Below are 16,631 nucleotides of genomic sequence, written 5' to 3'. Positions count from 1 at the left end.
TCAACCATTAGACAAACACCATTCTGTGACCTGGGAAAAACCATTCACGGCGCCATTTTGACTTCAAAACTGGTGACACAGCCCCTCCACCAGAAGGGTCCCAAACCCATCCCAGCAAAGTACACGGGTGAACACACAATGCTGGTGTGGCTTTGTTTCAGTGGGGCCAGCCTGAGGCTAGTGGCTATTTTTATCTGTTTTTGATGAAATTGGAGGCCAATCAACATTGGCTCTGGGGGACTGACCTTTGGCTGGTATTCGTTCCAAGGCAAGTGTGGAGGCTGAAATATTCCACGGTGACTTTGGAAGTGGCTTCAGGTGCGGTCAACTACACAACAGAGTTGTCAGCCAAATACCCAACACCATCAGCTGCCCAGGCATGAGACCAGGCAGGACTGCACTGGGAAGGAAGGAATAAACATCCTCAAATGTCACCATAGATTGGGCACAGGGGGGCTCCTCCCTGAATCCCCACAGCCTTATGCAGGGGAGACCATCATCTCCTGCTCACAATGAAGAAACGGAGGCTCAGAGGGGCCCACTGACCTCAAGTCACACAGCTGGCAAGTGGCAGAGCTGGGCTTCCAATCCAATTCTATCTGACCCCCGGGATCTAATTTCAAGGCACAAAGCTATCTGAGATAAGTGGAAGTAACTCTGTGGTCTGGACTTTCAAAAACAAGCACTTAACATTTGAGAGACAATATGGTAATCCGGGGTTCTCAACTGGGTGCAACTTTGCTCCCTTGGGGACTCACAGCACTGTCGGCAGCCAGTTTTGGTCATCACAGAGTGGAGTGTACTCCTGGCATCTAGTGGATAAAAAGCCTGGATGCCACTCAACACCCTGCAAAGCCCAGGAAAGCCCTCAACAAAGAATTACAGGGCCCCAAATGTGAACAGTGCCACAAGTGAGAAAGCCCAGTAGACTAGAACCGTCCTCCCAGGCTTTGAATCCAAAATCTACTACTTATGACCTGTGTAATCTTGGGAAAGTTGCTTCAATATTCTGTGCCTTGCCTCCCTGATAGGATGTGAATATTTATAATATGAATAGGATCTGCCGCCTAGAGCACATGTCCAAGGTTCACCACTGGGCCCGGCCTGCAGGAAAGAGCTTTAGCTGAGGTGCCTCTCTGCACGGGAGCCAGTATAAAAGCTCCAGTGTGAGGCCACCAGGCTAGGGCCCTGGCATTAACCAGCTCTTAAATCACTTACCCTACCATTTATTTCATAAAACAGGGATGGTCACTGCTCTGAGCTGATGCCCTGATGGAAGTAAAGGCCTTACTACTATCACCCAGCAAGTAAGCAAGAAACGACATTGCATAGCCCAGGAAAGGTCGATAGCTTTGAACTCATCTTTGGACCCCCAGATAAGTGGACGCTTGGAAATTTCTCAGGCCAACTGCCCCCTCGGTGCCTCCAGAGATGGCCACTTTGGCTGGGCCAGGGGTCAGCAAACTAGGGCCCAAGGGCCAAATTCAGTCTGTCACCTGCTTCTGTACCTCCCACAAACTAATAAAGGTTTTTACATTTTTGAATGGTTGAAAAAGAATCGTACCTTGTGACACGTGCAAATTATATGAAATTCAAATTTCAGTGTCTGTAAATCATGACTGGAATACACTCAGGCCCATTCAATTACGCATTGCCTGTGGGAGCTGGGGCAGTAAAAGGCAGGGCTGAGTAGCTGTGACAGAGACCATACTGTCACAATGCCGAAAAGATTGATTATTTGGCCCTTTATGAAAAGTTTGCAGGGCTTCCCTGGTTGCGTAGTGGTTGAGAGTCCGCCTGCCAATGCAGGGGACATGGGTTCGTGCCCTGGTCCGGGAAGATCCCACATGCTGTGGAGCGGCTGGGCCCGTGAGCCATGGCCGCTGAGCCTGCGCGTCCGGAGCCTGTGCTCCGCAACGGGAGAGGCTACAACAGTGAGAGGCCCACGTACCGCAAAAAAAAAAAAAAAAAAACTTTGCAGACTTTGGTTTTTCAAAAGCCCCTCAGGAAATTCTAATGTGTATGACATAGGAGTGAGACTACCCACAGATCAACAACCAACATTTCAACATGGGCAGCGGGCCTCGGTCCTGAGCAGGATTCCCTCGGCAGTGACATCATAACGGGATATTGTGGGGCTCACTGAAGACCAGACTCTCCTGCCTTCCGGTCCTCAACTTTATTTCACCCCAACAGAGACTCAAGTCTCTTCTTGAGATGTCCTCCAACCACTCCGACCCACATTCACTTCTCTGTTCTCTGAACTCTGGCCCTGTTTGCACACCAAGGAATGCTGGCCAGCACTTGGGACCTTGCCTTTCTATTATTTCTGGTTCCTTAGTAGATGGTCCAGGCCTCCAGGACAGGATCCCAAATGCCTCTTAACTGCATAGGCCTCTTTTGCAACAGAATTCTGTCATCACTGTTACCACTTGTGCAAATGTTTGTGCTGACTCAGGACCGCACCCACGGCCTTGAGTGCGAGGCATAAGAACCCCTGGAAAGGCCAATTAGAATCAGCCCCATTGACAGAGGAGGAAACCGGGGTTCAAAGGGTTGATGGCACTTTTCAAGGCTACAGAGCTCAGCGGCAGAGTGCGGCTGTCTATCTCCATCTTTTTAGCGACTTTAAGCTAAGAGAGGAGCCATGCAGTGACCCAATAAAGCATCTTCATATTATTATATATACAGTGATCACATGGTCTGAACTTGCCGGGACAATTCCAATTTTGTGCAAGTTCATTCTTTTGGATTACAGTGGTTTGTGTCGGGGCTTCCCTGGTGGAGCAGCAGTTAAGAATCCGCCTACCCATGCAGGGGACATGGGTTCAAGCTCGGCCCGGGAAGACCCCACACGCCGCAGAGCAACTAAGCCCGCGGGCCACAACTACTGAGCCCACGCACCACAACTACTGAAGCCCATGCGTCTAGAGACTGTTCTCTGCAACAGAAGAGAAGCCGCCGCAATGAGAAGCCCACGCACCACAAAGAAGAGTAGCCCCCCCTCACCGCAACTAGAGAAAGCCCGCGTGTGACGACAAAGACCCAATGCAGCCAAAAATAAATAAATGAAAATAAATTTTAAAAAATGAAGTGGTTTGTGAAAGCTATTCTTTTGGATTAAAGTGTACAATTAAATGTGATTCAAGAGTTATAGGTTAAACTTTTTGTGTTAATAGTTTTATAGATCAGAAAAAATGTATCCTTTGTAGACCACGTGGCCTGCTTTCGTTCCTGTAAGACTTGAGGGTTTTGGCCAGATGGGTTAGATTAAGGCTCCAAATGTGGAAGGAATGTGACTACCATGCTCCACAAAAAACTTAGTGCACAAGAATGACTGTGATTCAAATCTGGGACCCCTATCCTTCTGTGGGCCCTTTGCTCAGACATGCTCTGAGCACTCCAAGGAGGGTGCCCCTGAAGGTTCTGTTAGTCTCCTCTGCGGAAAAACCAAAAAAACTGGAGGGTCAGCCTCCCTCCTCGTGGGCTGGCCACACATCTGGGTCTCTTGCCCTCTCTGAACCCTGCATCCGAGAAACTAAACAACCAGTGAGGCCCTTCTGGCTCTAAGAGTCTTCACTTCCCTGGCACGCTCACCAGCCACAGTAACTAGTTACCAGTCGAGTCCTTTAGTCTTCTGACTAGTCCAACATTAGGAGGAAGGGCTTACATTTTGAAAGAGTCTATTCAAGTACATTATGCATTAAAACCTGGCTGCCCATGAAGAGCCCTTTGGGCAAGAGCCTGAGCGGAATCCCCGTTACGCTATCACCAGCACTGACACCCTCAGTTTCCTCATCTGTAAAATGGAGATGACAGCACCCACTGAGTGTCCCATGGTGCTGTCGTAAATATGGCATGAGATCACACGTACAAAGTGTTCAGCCTGGCATCCCGAAAGCACCCCATGAAGGGTAGCAGTTAATTACTGTTGCTCCCATGGGCCTTGAATTTGAATTACTAAGAAAACACCTGCTTCCCCCATTAGATCAAGAGTTCCTAGGGACTTCCCTGGTGGTCCAGTGGTTAAGACTCCATGCTCCCAATGCAGGGGGCCCAGGTTCGATCCCTGGTCGGGGAACTAAGATCCCACATGCCACAACTAGAGAGGTCCACAAGCCACAAAAAAAGAGCCCACAAGCTGCAACAAAGACCCAGCGCAGCCAAAATAAATAAATAAAAAAAAAAAAAAAAAAAAGAGTTCCTAAAAGGCAGAGGTCATGTTTCCCAAACAGTTCTGTGTCCCTTCCTGGTTCCAGATGCAGGCCTTACACTCAGGAGACAGTCAGGTAATGTTTATGGACCAGATGGATACATCCTGGGAAAAGAACAAAGGATAGGAAGAGGCTTAGCTACAAGGCTGTTCTTCACTGTGTTAGTTATAATAACAAAAAGGGAGAAAGAGCCCAAATATCCACTCTCTGTAGGAGGCTGTTTATCAATTTTAAAGTGTATCCATTTAAAGGAACACTATGGACCCCTAGAATGCACCATGCGGAACAAGCGTTGGCAAATGCTTTCTGTAAAGGACCAGACAGTAAATACTTTAGGTTTTGGAGTCCATTCAGTCTCTATTCCACTACTAAATACTGCCCTTGAAGCACAAAAGCAGCCATAGATGATACATAACGTGGCTATGTTTCAGTAAAACCTTATTTGTAGACATTGAGATCTGAACGTCATGTAATTTTCACATCTCACTAAATAGTAGCCTTCTTTTGAATTTTTTCAACTGTCTTTTTTCTTTTTTTTTTCCGCCGTGCCGAACTGCTTGCAGGATCTTAGTTCCCTGACCAGGAATTGAACCCAGGCCGCTACAGTGAAAGCGTCCTAACTGCTGGACTGCCAGGGAATTCCCTGATTTTTTTTCAACCATTTAAAAGTTAAAAACTGGGACTTCCCTGGTGGCGCAGTGGTTAAGAATCCACCCGCCAATGCAGCGGACACGGGTTCAATCCCTAGTCCGGGAAGATCCCCCATGCCGTGGAGCAGCTAAGCCCCTGCGCCCAACTACTGAGCCTACGTTCTAGAGCCTGCGAGCCACAACTACTGAGCCTGCGCGCCTAGAGCCCGTGCTCTGCAACAAAGATAAGCTGCCGCAATGCGAAGCCCGCGCACCACAATGAAGAGTAGCTCCACTCGCAGCAACTACAGAGAAAAACCCGCGCGAAGCAACAAAGACCCAGCACAGCCAAAAAACATATAAATAAGTAAGTTAGTTACAAACTATTCTTTGCTTGCAGGCCACACAAAAACAGGCTGTGGGCCACAGTGAGCTGAGTCCACTGGTAGACTACCTAATGCCCAGTGAAAGAGCAAGTTACAATATAGTATGTTCTGTATGATTCGAGTTCATAAATTAAAGCATACCTGCACCAAAAATAAAAAAAGGCTGAAAGACTATACAGCAGCTGTTAATAAAGATCAAATGGAGGAGAGGGGTATGGGTGAGTTTGTTCTTCCTTTTTGCTTATCTATAATTTTCTGAATTTTCAACAACAAACACAGCAACACTTCGGTAACCTTAAAAATGCAATAAAATGAAGACAAAAAAAAAAATGAAATGAAATGAAGCAGAGCTAAGAAGGGCTCAGGCACAGAAATGCCTACACTTAAACTGCTCAGAAAATAACCGTAAGTGGGATGCCTGCCCAAGGGTACGTGGATTCGCCCCGGGCTTCACGATCACCAGGCTTCAAAACGACCTGCCATCAGGCAACCATCACCTTTATCGAGGCTAAGGGGAGGAGGCTAAGCGCGGGCCCAGCCAGCCAGCCAACCTTGAGGCACCTGTGCGCTCCCGAGAGGCCTTCTCCAATCAACATCACTGCCAAATCTGGCAACCACCTGCAACGTCAAGACCAGCTAGAGTTTGTGAGGCAGGCTCCATCTCCCCAGCTGCCAAACTGAAGCCGGCCTTTCTTCGGCTGGGGGCGGGGAGTGGCGGGTGGGAGGGACCCTGCAGGAGTTTATAAAAAGATAACTTGCTGTACACCTGAAACTAACACAACATTGTAAGTCAATTATCCCCCAATAAAATTTTTTTTAAGAAAAGATAACAACGGTCATTAAAGTTGAAGTCTTACTTACTTTACTTTGCGATCGGGGAAACAGACCTTGCCCTTGGCGGGACTCATGTTGACCCTCCCGCCGCCCACCAGGCTCCTGCTCGGATACACAGCATGCACCCCCTACCCCTGTGAGGCAGACCCCTGTCCCGGGGCCCAGCCAGGTAGCGACAGGGAGGCGGAGGCGCGGTCCTAGAGTGCCTCGGGCCGGGCGGTGCACCACCCTGCAGAAGCCCAACTCGGCGCAGGTCCTCCTCCATCCCGAAAGGCGTCCTGACCTCCTGTCTCCGGAGCAGACGCGCCCGCCCGGGCCCCGCCCCGACCACGCGGACCCCGCCTCCCTAGAGGTCCCGCCCCCTGACCGGGCCCCGCCTCCTGTCCCGGGACAGGACACGGACCCCGCCATCTCCCACACCGGGTCCCGCCTCCCCCGCCACCCCGCCCCGGGCCAGCCAGTAGCGCAGCCACCGCTGACCTTGGGCGCCGGGAGAGTGTGGCCCGAGACTTTAAGAAACCTCTTGGCTCCCCAGCTCCCCGGACTGGAGTAGAACAATTCCGGGATGGCATACCCTCCTACAGACTGGCAGCTGGGAAAAACTTGCAAGCAATTCACGTGCTGGAATACGCACACAATAGGGAAGTGGTGGAAAATATGGGTTATTTAAAATGTGAGTCAGATGTCACCACGGTGCCTGGTAAAAGCCCCTGCAGTCAACTTTTGGCTTCCAATTTCCGGTTTTTGCTTATTCTTTCACCTATACTTCCAGGGACGTGTCTGCTCCATGCCTCCCCTCCCCTCAGTGAGCTTCTAGCACACACTTGGAACCACCTGGGTCCCCAGCTAAAATAAGGGCCTCCAAGACAGGAAAGACGCAGCTGCCCTGTGACCCTAAGTAAGTTTCCTTCTGATAAGGTATTTACATAGTGTTCTTCGGTGCCTCTGTCTCATTTAATTGTCGCAGCAATCTTACTGTTTTATTTCCGTAATACAGATAAGGAAAGAAGACGCAGAGGTGTCTATCGCCCAAGGCGCCACAGCTGGTGACTTGAACCCAGGCAATCTGATTCCAGTTAGAATGAGTGAATGAATGAATACTTCTCCAAGTAGTTATAATAAATAAAAAGGACCCGACACACTGCCTAGCAAGCATTGCAATAGTAGTAAATGTAGCTTATGTGGATAGCAAACCGGAAAAATTAGAAATAAAATAAATGCAAAGGAATTCTCTTCTAAAGGCACAGCTAGGGCCACACATCCAGGGGGCGCCATCCAGGCGGCCACAAAGTGAACAGTAACCTTTCCCTGGAGCCGTGTAAGCAGCCTTGCCTGAGGGCACTGGTTAGCTGGTTAGTCCTCTAACTATACATTCAACAACATTTCAACAATAATTTTAAAATATATATATTCAATATCTTGTAATAATCTATAACGGAAAAAATATGGAAAAGAGTATATATACGTATATGTATAACTGAATCACTTTGCTGTACCCCTGAAACTAACATAATATTGTAAATCAACTATACTTCAACAACAACAAAAAATTTTTTTCATAAGTAAAACAGATGAGCAAAATTCTTAGTTCTTCAGAGTTTCCAGAAGCTTCTTCATGGCTTTATCTTTTTTTTTTTTGTGGTATGCAGGCCTCTCACTGTTGTGGCCTCTCCCGTTGCGGGGCACAGGCTCCGGACGCGCAGGCTCAGCGGCCATGGCTCATGGGCCCAGCCGCTCCGCGGCATGTGGGATCTTCGCGGACCGGGGCATGAACCCGTGTCCCCTGCATCGGCAGGCGGACTCTCAACCACTGCACCACGAGGGAAGCTCTTCATGGCTTTATCTTTAGTCCCTCCAAAAAAAAAAAAAACCTGCCGTAGGCTGATTTTTTTTTTTTTTTAAGTTTCAAATAAAAACCCAAAAGTACTCATGACCCAAATGGCCCACACTTCCATGTAACCACCTCAAAACAGGAAAAACAATTAAAATCAGGAAATGAAGGTATTTCAAAACACCCTACCCTACCCCAAGTCAGTTAGGCTCTCCAGTTTACTCACGTTTTTCTAGATATTTACTCTCTATTGACAAACCCGAATACTCATCGACACTGGATATTTCAACTTCTCTGCTTTGCATCGTATCCTTCTATCAGAGAGCTTGACCTGCCTCTTCAGTCCATCTTCCTCTGTGGACACAGGTTGCTATATCTTAAAGGTGTATGCCCGGTGGGGCTTGGAAATAGCCGTGGCCACATATAAGAACTTTGGGAGATGCCCATTCAAATGATGGCAACTGAAGGATGGACTGGGAGTTTGGGATTAGTAGATGCAAACTATTATACATTGAATGGATAAACAACTAGGTCCTACTGTATAGTGCAGGAAACTATATTCAACATCCTGAGATAAACAACAATGAAAAAGAATGTATAAATATATGTATGAGTCACTCTGCTGTAGAGCAGAAATTAACACAACATTGTAAATCAAGTATACTTCAATTTAAAAAAAAAAGCAAATGATGGCAACCGAGGCAGCCTCTGGGCTGTCCACTCCCAGCACTTCCTCTCTCATGATCTCTGCACCCTTCTGAGGTAGACACTGATGTTATCCCCCTTCAACAGAGGAGGAAATTGCAGCGGAGAGGGCATGGGACTGCTCTGAAATCTGAACCCAGACCTGTCTAACCCTCCACACAAAAGCAAAGACTATGAGAGCCACAAAGGACTTAGAGCATCCAGTCCAGCCACGGAGAGGGTAGGTGACAATCCCACGAATGCACAGCTGAAGGCTGCCTGATAAACTGCCTCATCTCCTCACGCTTCCCATTTATAGAGAGAACAAGTTAGGAGGAGGGCGGAGGTACTTTTTCTGGGGCCCAGGTTAGGCGGCAGCATCAACTCTGGGAGTTTGAAGACCACCTTCTGATCTGCATCTGCTGAGGGTCTGGGTTTGAATGGCTTAAGGGCCTATGATACCTTGTTGGGAGGCCGCAGACAGACCCCTGCACCTCTCTGGGTTTCAGCTTCTTATCTAGGAAGTGAGATGACTGACTTGCTTTTTCCTCCCCGTAATTTTTATACTGTTTTATTATTAAACATTGTTAAAACTTCTTATAACAATATTTACAGCAGAAAGTTAGAAAATGCAGAAGAAAATTTAGATGACTCATAAGTGTACCACATAATTAGACAATGATTACTATTTGGAGACATTCCTTACAGTCTCTCCAGCCACACACACACACACACACACACACACACACACACATTTATTAAGGACAAGTATTAAGCACCAGGGAATATTCTCAGCACATGACATACATGTGCCCACAATCCCTTACTAGAAATTCCCAGGGCCCAACGTATTTTAGAATTTGGAAGTTTTTCTAGGAAGGTAAAGCCTTATGTGGCACATTATGGGGTTAATATTTCACCAGCAGAAGGCATAAATATTCACACAAAATGGGACAAGACTATAAATAACTTTGCATCGAGGCAGGTTTTGCTAGTGAGTTCACTGCCAACTTATAAACTTAGGTTTCAGAACTTTAAATTTCAGGACTGCAATTGCGTGATCCTGAATGCGTCCCATCCCACTCGATCCACATATGCACCCCATAGGGTAGGATTATTAGGGTTACACGATAGTAAGTGGCAGCTTTCAACCTGGTGTCTTAGCCCAGGTCCATCGTGTACTAACCACTTTGCTGCTTGTTAAACATGTGGGATTGCCGTGTAACCTTCATTTCACAATATGTGAGCAACTATTTTGCTATTATACATCATGGGATGTTCTCATCAGCTCTGTTTTGAAAGGTTGCATGGAAATTCCAACCCTGGGGGACTGTTTCCAAGTCCAAAAAAGACCAAGTTCCAACTCCTGGTTTGAGATGAACCCAAAAGGAAAGAGACAGGAGGGAAGCCCTGAGCAGATAGCACAGTCACTGAATCTGTAATCCATCTATAATCGTAGCCAGCCCATGTCCAGCTGGAAAATGGAAGTGTGAGGTTGCATAACTGGATTCAAGGGAGAAGAAACATTTGAAATTGGAGTTTCACCTCAGAACTAGTCTACAAATCACAAGATTTATACAAAAAGGATTTCATGAAAACAGAAATTCTACTGCTTTTAAAGAGGGACAACGAAACGCCTAGTCATCTGTTCATCCATCCATCCATCCATCCACCAACCTATCCGTCCATCCACCCATCCATCCATTTATTCATTCATTCATTCATTCATCCCCAGACTCATTCACAAAGTGTCTTGCTTGCCCCAGGAATTCAGAATTCTGTCTTTGGCAGGTTTGGGTTGCTTGTTTCATTCACGCATTTGGTGAGTATTTCTTCAAAGTCTACCATGAACCCACACTAGGCTAGGCAGTGGAGAAAAGCGGAGACCCCAAAAATATGGCCCCGTTTTCATGGAGCTTGTGGTCCAATGCAGGAGACAGGTAACAACCAAGTAAACAAATAAAGAAACTAAAGACATGATCTCAAGGAGTGATTAAGTTTTCACGACACAGCAGGGTGATCGATCAAGAAACTAGGGGCACGTGGGCAATACTGTAAAGGTGGGCCTTGACTCCCTGGAGATACTTCCACATGGGATTCTCGTGCCAGGTCATTAGAAACAGCGAACACATGCGAGTCCCCTCCATCAGAGGCCCCTGACTCGGGGACTCAGCTAGGGCTGGAAGTGTTCTAATGGAAATACCAGGATTTTGGGAAGCACCAGCAGAACCACCTGAGTTGCCCCTGGCACTAAAATTCAAAATCCTCAACTTTGAAAAGCACATGTATTGGGGGCAAAAGAACTGTGTGCCCTGTGAGCTTTCAGAGGTCTGGTCCAGCCTCCTCATGCTGCAGATGAGGCATTGGAGGCTCAGAGAGGGGAAGAGGCCTACCCAAGGTCACACAGCACATTGGCCCTCCCTGTGCCCCTCACCCCACAATGCACCTTCATCTCTATGTTTCGGTGCCTCTGGTTTATAAAATCCAAGACCCTTCTACCCCTCCCCCAGTCCTTTGCTGGGACAAGGCAGGAAAAATGATTCACCTACAATGCTAAGTTTTATGCAATGAAGATACAAGGGCAGAAAACTCACTTCCTGTTTTGGCTCACAGCCATATGCAAAGATAGGCCCTCAGTTAAGTATCGCTTACCTTTATAAATTTGCCAGTCCAGAAAAGCTGTTTTTTTAAGAACAAACCAGCAAAGACCCCTCAAAATAGTAGTGGAAGACAGGGAGAAGAAACTTGGGAGTCTTCCCCCCGCCCTACCATTTTAATCCACCATTTATTAAGTGCTTTATTCTCTTGCTAAACACCTTAGAAATATGAGTTGATTTAATCTTCAGAACTTTCTTGGAATCCAAGACTCAGGAGAAAATAATAATGTAACATTTATTATTTCGGCAAGCCTATTTGCTTGATAAGTTCTTAATTAGCACCAGTAGGAAGAATTCACACAGTTGTTTCCTTTTTATCAATTAGGGCTGGGCCTGTGCCATACAAGACAACAGCCACCAGCCACGAGGCTATTTAAATTTAAATTCATTAAAACTTAAATTTAAAATTCAGTTCTGGGAATTCCCTGGCAGTCCAGTGGTTAGCACTCTGCACTTTCATTGCTGAGGACGTGGGTTCGATCCCTGGTCAGGGAACTAAGATCCCACAAGCTATGCAGTGCAGCCAAAGACAAACAAACAAATAAATAAATAAATAAAATTCAGCTCTTTAGCCACACGAGCCACATTTCAAGTGCTCAATAGTCACATATGATGAGTGGCTGCCATACTGAACAGCAGAGTTCTAGAACATTCCATTCTGGAACATCCCAATGTGGCAGAGAGTTCTGTTGGACTGCTCTGTTCTGGCTTGAAAGTTGCCTCTTCCAAGAGCTCTTCCCTGACCCGACCACATCTTTCTAAAACATCCCCACAGGTATTTCTTCTGTAGCCTGTTTCCTTCCTGGCGTTGAACATACTTGGAAACTATCTTATCAGTTTACCTGTTTATTTGTACATTTCCTATCTCCCTGCTAGGACTCTGCATCTTGTTTCCTGCTGGAGCCAGTGTGGTAAATGTATCTCACCATTCCTCCTCCTTAGATGCCACTTAGCAACCCCTCACTGGACATCCACATCTAACATAATTTCTGATGCTTTTTCATTTGGGTGAATTGGTTTAATAAACTGTTTTTCCCTAATCCCTGCTGAAACCGTCATAATGAGGGAAAGAAGGGTCTGGAAGGAAGAGAATGTTGGCGATTCCTGGAGAACACACTGTGACACAGTGGAATGAATCCTGCTGTCCAACAGATCTGGCCTCGAAACTTCGCTCTGCCACTTCCTAGCTGCATGATCTTGGAAAAGGTACTTTGCCTCTTTTTTTTTTTAACCATTTTTAAAATTGAAGTACAGTAGATTTACTGTGTTGTGTTAGTTTCAGGTGTGCAGCAATGTGATTACACACACACACGTATATATATTCTTTTTCAGATTCTTTTCCATTATAGGTTATTACAATATACTGAGTATCATTCCCTGTGCTATACAGTAGGTCCTTGCTGTTTATCTGTTTTATATATAGTAGTGGGTGTATGTTAATCTCAAACTCCTAATTTATATCCCCCCCGCTATCCCCTTTGCTAGCCATAAGTTTGTTTTCTATGTCTGTGAGTCTGTTTCTCTTTTGTAAATAAGTTCGTTTGTATCATTTTTTTAGATTCCACATGTAAGTGATATCATATGATATTTGTCTTTTTCTGTCTGACTTACTTCACTTAATATGATAATCTCTAGGTCCATCCACGTTGCTGCAAATGGCATTATTTCATTATTTTTTAAAGCTGAGTAGTATTTATTTCACCTCTCGGAGCCTCAGTTTTCTCATCTGTAAAATAGGGATCCACCACCAGCCTTGTACCATTGTTATACAGGATAAATGGGTAATTTATATAAACTGTAGGTAGAAGAGGGGTAGGTAGAAGTGGGGAAGCTATGGGTGAATTCGAGTGCTGGGTGAAGTGGGTGCTGGTGGGAAAGGAGCTGGGGAGGAATTTACTGCTTACTGAGCACCTACTGTATACCAAACTCTGTGCATACTTTATAAACATTATCCGATTTAATCCTTCAAAATTTTACAGATGAGGGACCAGGGCCAGGAGAGGCGATGTGCCACGCCCAAGGTCACACAGTGCGGGGTGGCAGAGCCAGGGTGGTACTCAACTCTGACGTCTGACTGTTCCTTTAACCCTTCCAGAAACTCAAAACAGTCTTCCCCTAAAGATCATCAGTATAGGGAATATCTGCATTTTTCTCTTTTCTCTATCTCCAATTTCCAGTAACCAGGGTTAAAAATGTTCCAGCAACCATGCTCACCGGGAACATGGTGCCTTTGTAAGAGCCCATGTCCTAGTCCAGGTTTTCCTCATTTTAGCAGAGAGCGTGCAAGAGCTGCTTAAAGGAAGAGACAAGATTCCACTCCCAGGGCAGAAGAAAAGACTGGAAGCAGGAATAAACACTAGAACACAGCAGCGGTTCTTTCCCGCTGGCAAAGTCATGGTTGGTGGCTCTTTTGTACTCTCTGCTCTCCCATGTTTTCTACCCGGAATTACCGTATTCCATTTGTAATTTGGGACTGGGGGGTGGCAAAGTCTGATAACAAGAACAACAGAAATGAAGCCACTGACTACACTCCTGGGACAGTCCCACCTGTGATGGACCTGTAGGTATTTGTTTCCAACAATCAGTCTGATGGATGTGTAATAGTATTTGAATTTCTGCCCTTTTTTTTGGCCGTGCCGCATGGCTTGTGGGATCTTAGTTCCTTGACCAGGGATTGAATCCAGGCCCTCGGCAGTGAGAGTGCAGAGTCTTAACCACTGGACAGCCAGGGAATTCCCTTGAATTTCTGCTTTTAAGGCATCACTGGGGGAAGGCACGTTTTACAGTTGTTAATTACCTATTGGATGAATGAACAAATGAACGAACAAGTAAATGAATGTCTCATCAGGAGTCAGGGAAACTGTCCCTCCCTTTGGGTTCCCATCATTGCTTTGGCTCTTGCCAACCTGAGCTCCTTCTGCTTAAATTATAACTAGTTGTTGCATACAAGGTCATCCTCCCCAGCCAGACCGCGATCTTCTAGAAAGCCAGTTTCCTGGCCTGGGGCCCTGTACACGCAGTAGATGCTCAATAAATGACTTTGATAGGAGGGAGGGAAGGAAGCAGGGAGGCTCATGTCTTCTGCTTGTCGCATAGCTACCCTCAAAGCACTGGCATGAGCGGGTAGCTTGGCTGAGCAGGGAAGGGTGTGGACCCCACCCTAACTCTGCGCCTCCTGGTTACGAGGACAGAGGGTACGTTACCTTATAGTGGGGACAGGGGTCTCAGTCTCGCTTGCGGTCTGAGCAGCCTCCAGGGACAGGGTCCCCAGGCTGGCTCGGCTGCCCCTCCGGGAAGATTCTCTGAACAAGCCAGTGCCAGAGTCCTCATCGGAAGAGTTGTCGTCAAAAGAGCCCAGGATGAAGTTGGTCATCAGTTGCCTCTTGATGTGCGCCCGCTTCCTGTCTTCTTTGGAGAGGGTTCTGACTCGCTGGCCCTGGGGTCTGGCTAGCACAGACGGGCCACTGGTATTTGGGGTCTCCAGGCCTTCGTTCTCTGTCCCGTTGGCTTGGCGTGCTGGGAAGGGGTCATTGGAGGAAAGGGGGTTTCCTTGGGGATTCTGCAGCAGGGGTGGCTGGGAGTTTCTTTGCTGGCAGGCGTCTTTGGGACCTTTGTGGGATGCTGGCTCAGCCTGGTCAGGGGTCTCTGGCAGAGAGCTGCTGCTGCAATTTTCCTGCAGTGGCTCCCTGGAGCTGTCTGAGGCTGGAAGAGGCTCCTGACTTGTGATGAAGCTCACCTTCAATTTACTCTTGGTGACTTGCTTGGAGTCCGTCATTTTCCCCCAGCTTTTTAACCAGGAAAAGATCAGGCAGGAGAAAATCAGATAAGATAGAAAAAGAAGCAGGATCATTCACAAAATCTGTAAGGGAACAAGAGAGACGTTTTAGGATTTATGTAATCGTGTTATCTAGCTCTTAATGGAGGTGGTGGTGAGAGCCAGTTAAGGTTCTGTGTATTCGGCTGAGAGAGCTGGAGGGGAAAAGCACCAGACAGGGAGCAGAGAAGGGGTGCTCCTCCCGGCTTACATGCTCTGTGGTCTGCGGCATGTTTCTTTTTTTTAAGATTTTTTTTTTTTTGATGTGGACCATTTTCAAAGTCTTTATTGAATTTGTTACTACATTGCTTCTGTTTCATGTTTTGGTTTTATGGCCACGAGGCATGTGGGACCTCAGCTCCCCGACCAGGGATCAAACCTGCACCCCCCTTCATTGGAAGGCAAAGTCTTAACCACTGGACTGCCAGGGAAGTCCCTGGGACATGTTTCTTAACCTCTCTGGATCTCAGTTTCCCACCTCTAAATAAACTAACACACACTCACCATAAATCATAAACATGCATGTGAGAGAGAACTAAATGAGATCAGGTACATTAAAAGACTCTGTTAGAGCATCATTAATCATAATATCCCCAGAGCGGAAACAATCTAAATGCCCAATAACTGATGAATGGATAGACAAGATGGGGTCTCTCCATACAGTGGAATATTATTCAGCCACAAAAAGGAATGAACCACTGGTACATGCTACAACATGGATGAATTTGAAAACACCATGCTAAGTGAAAGAAGCCAGTCCCAAAAGACCACATATTGTATGATTCCATGTATTTAGATAATATGCCCAGATTAGGCAAATTCATAGAGATGGAAGGATCAGTGGTTGCCTGGGGCTAATGGGATGGGGGTGAAAGCTAAAGGGTACAAGATTTCTGTCTGGAGTGATGAAAATGTTCCCAAACTGATTGTGGTGATGGTTGTACAACTCTTTGAATAGACTAAAAACCATTGAATTTTGCGCTTTACGTGAGTCAAACAGTATATGAGTTATATCTCAACAAAGCTTATCTTAAAAAAAGACTGCATTATATTCCAATTTGTAGATGAAAAGGATTGTTGGCTTCTATGATCATCATCTCCATCACTACCAGGATCATCAGTGTCACTGTCACCACGGTCTTGGAAAGAGGAACGGGCACCTTGTCGTATTTTCTTTGTAGCGCTAGTACACCTGATGCAGGTATGCTCATAGCTAGAATGAAAGTTCAGCAAGACCAAGGAGGGTCTCTTCTGTTCCAGGGTCTAGAACAGCACCTAGTACAGAGTGAGAGCTTAACCATGGACAAAACTTCATTTTGTTGAATACATGAATTCAGATATTCCGATTTCTAATCCATGCCTCTGACCGCCACACTAACTCTACCCTATTAATGAACAGATAATTATTATTTGCAGGAAATAGTTTAAAAAGCAAACAAATGAAAACGCAACCTGAACGTATTGAGATTTCTGACCCAATTTTGCCATAATTATACAGTAGAAGCATTAATAAAGCGGGACCAGGGCTTCCCTGGTGGTGCAGTGGTTAAGAATCTGCCTGCCAATGCAGGGGACACGGGTT

The 16,631-nt window shown here is 46.4% G+C and overlaps 1 protein-coding gene and 1 non-coding gene across 2 annotated transcripts in view; one reads left to right on the top strand and one right to left on the bottom strand.

Annotated features, from left to right (window-relative positions):
- ACACB (acetyl-CoA carboxylase beta) overlaps positions 1 to 15,085 on the bottom strand; it is a 97,706-nt gene extending 82,621 nt beyond the window's left edge. The window contains exon 1 of the mRNA XM_065889277.1: positions 14,439 to 15,085. Within this exon, the coding sequence (XP_065745349.1) occupies positions 14,439 to 15,085 (647 nt within the window). The remainder of the gene's footprint in view (positions 1 to 14,438) is intronic.
- Positions 4,009 to 4,081, top strand: TRNAW-CCA (transfer RNA tryptophan (anticodon CCA)). Its single transcript has one exon. It is a non-coding gene; the product is annotated as a tRNA-Trp (tRNA).
- Positions 15,086 to 16,631: the final 1,546 nt, after the last annotated feature.

The sequence above is a fragment of the Phocoena phocoena genome, chromosome 13 (genome assembly GCF_963924675.1).
Source record: "Phocoena phocoena chromosome 13, mPhoPho1.1, whole genome shotgun sequence".
NCBI lineage: Eukaryota > Metazoa > Chordata > Mammalia > Artiodactyla > Phocoenidae > Phocoena > Phocoena phocoena.
Note: the sequence above shows the minus strand (reverse complement) of the source record. Positions and strands in the feature narration are given on the sequence as shown.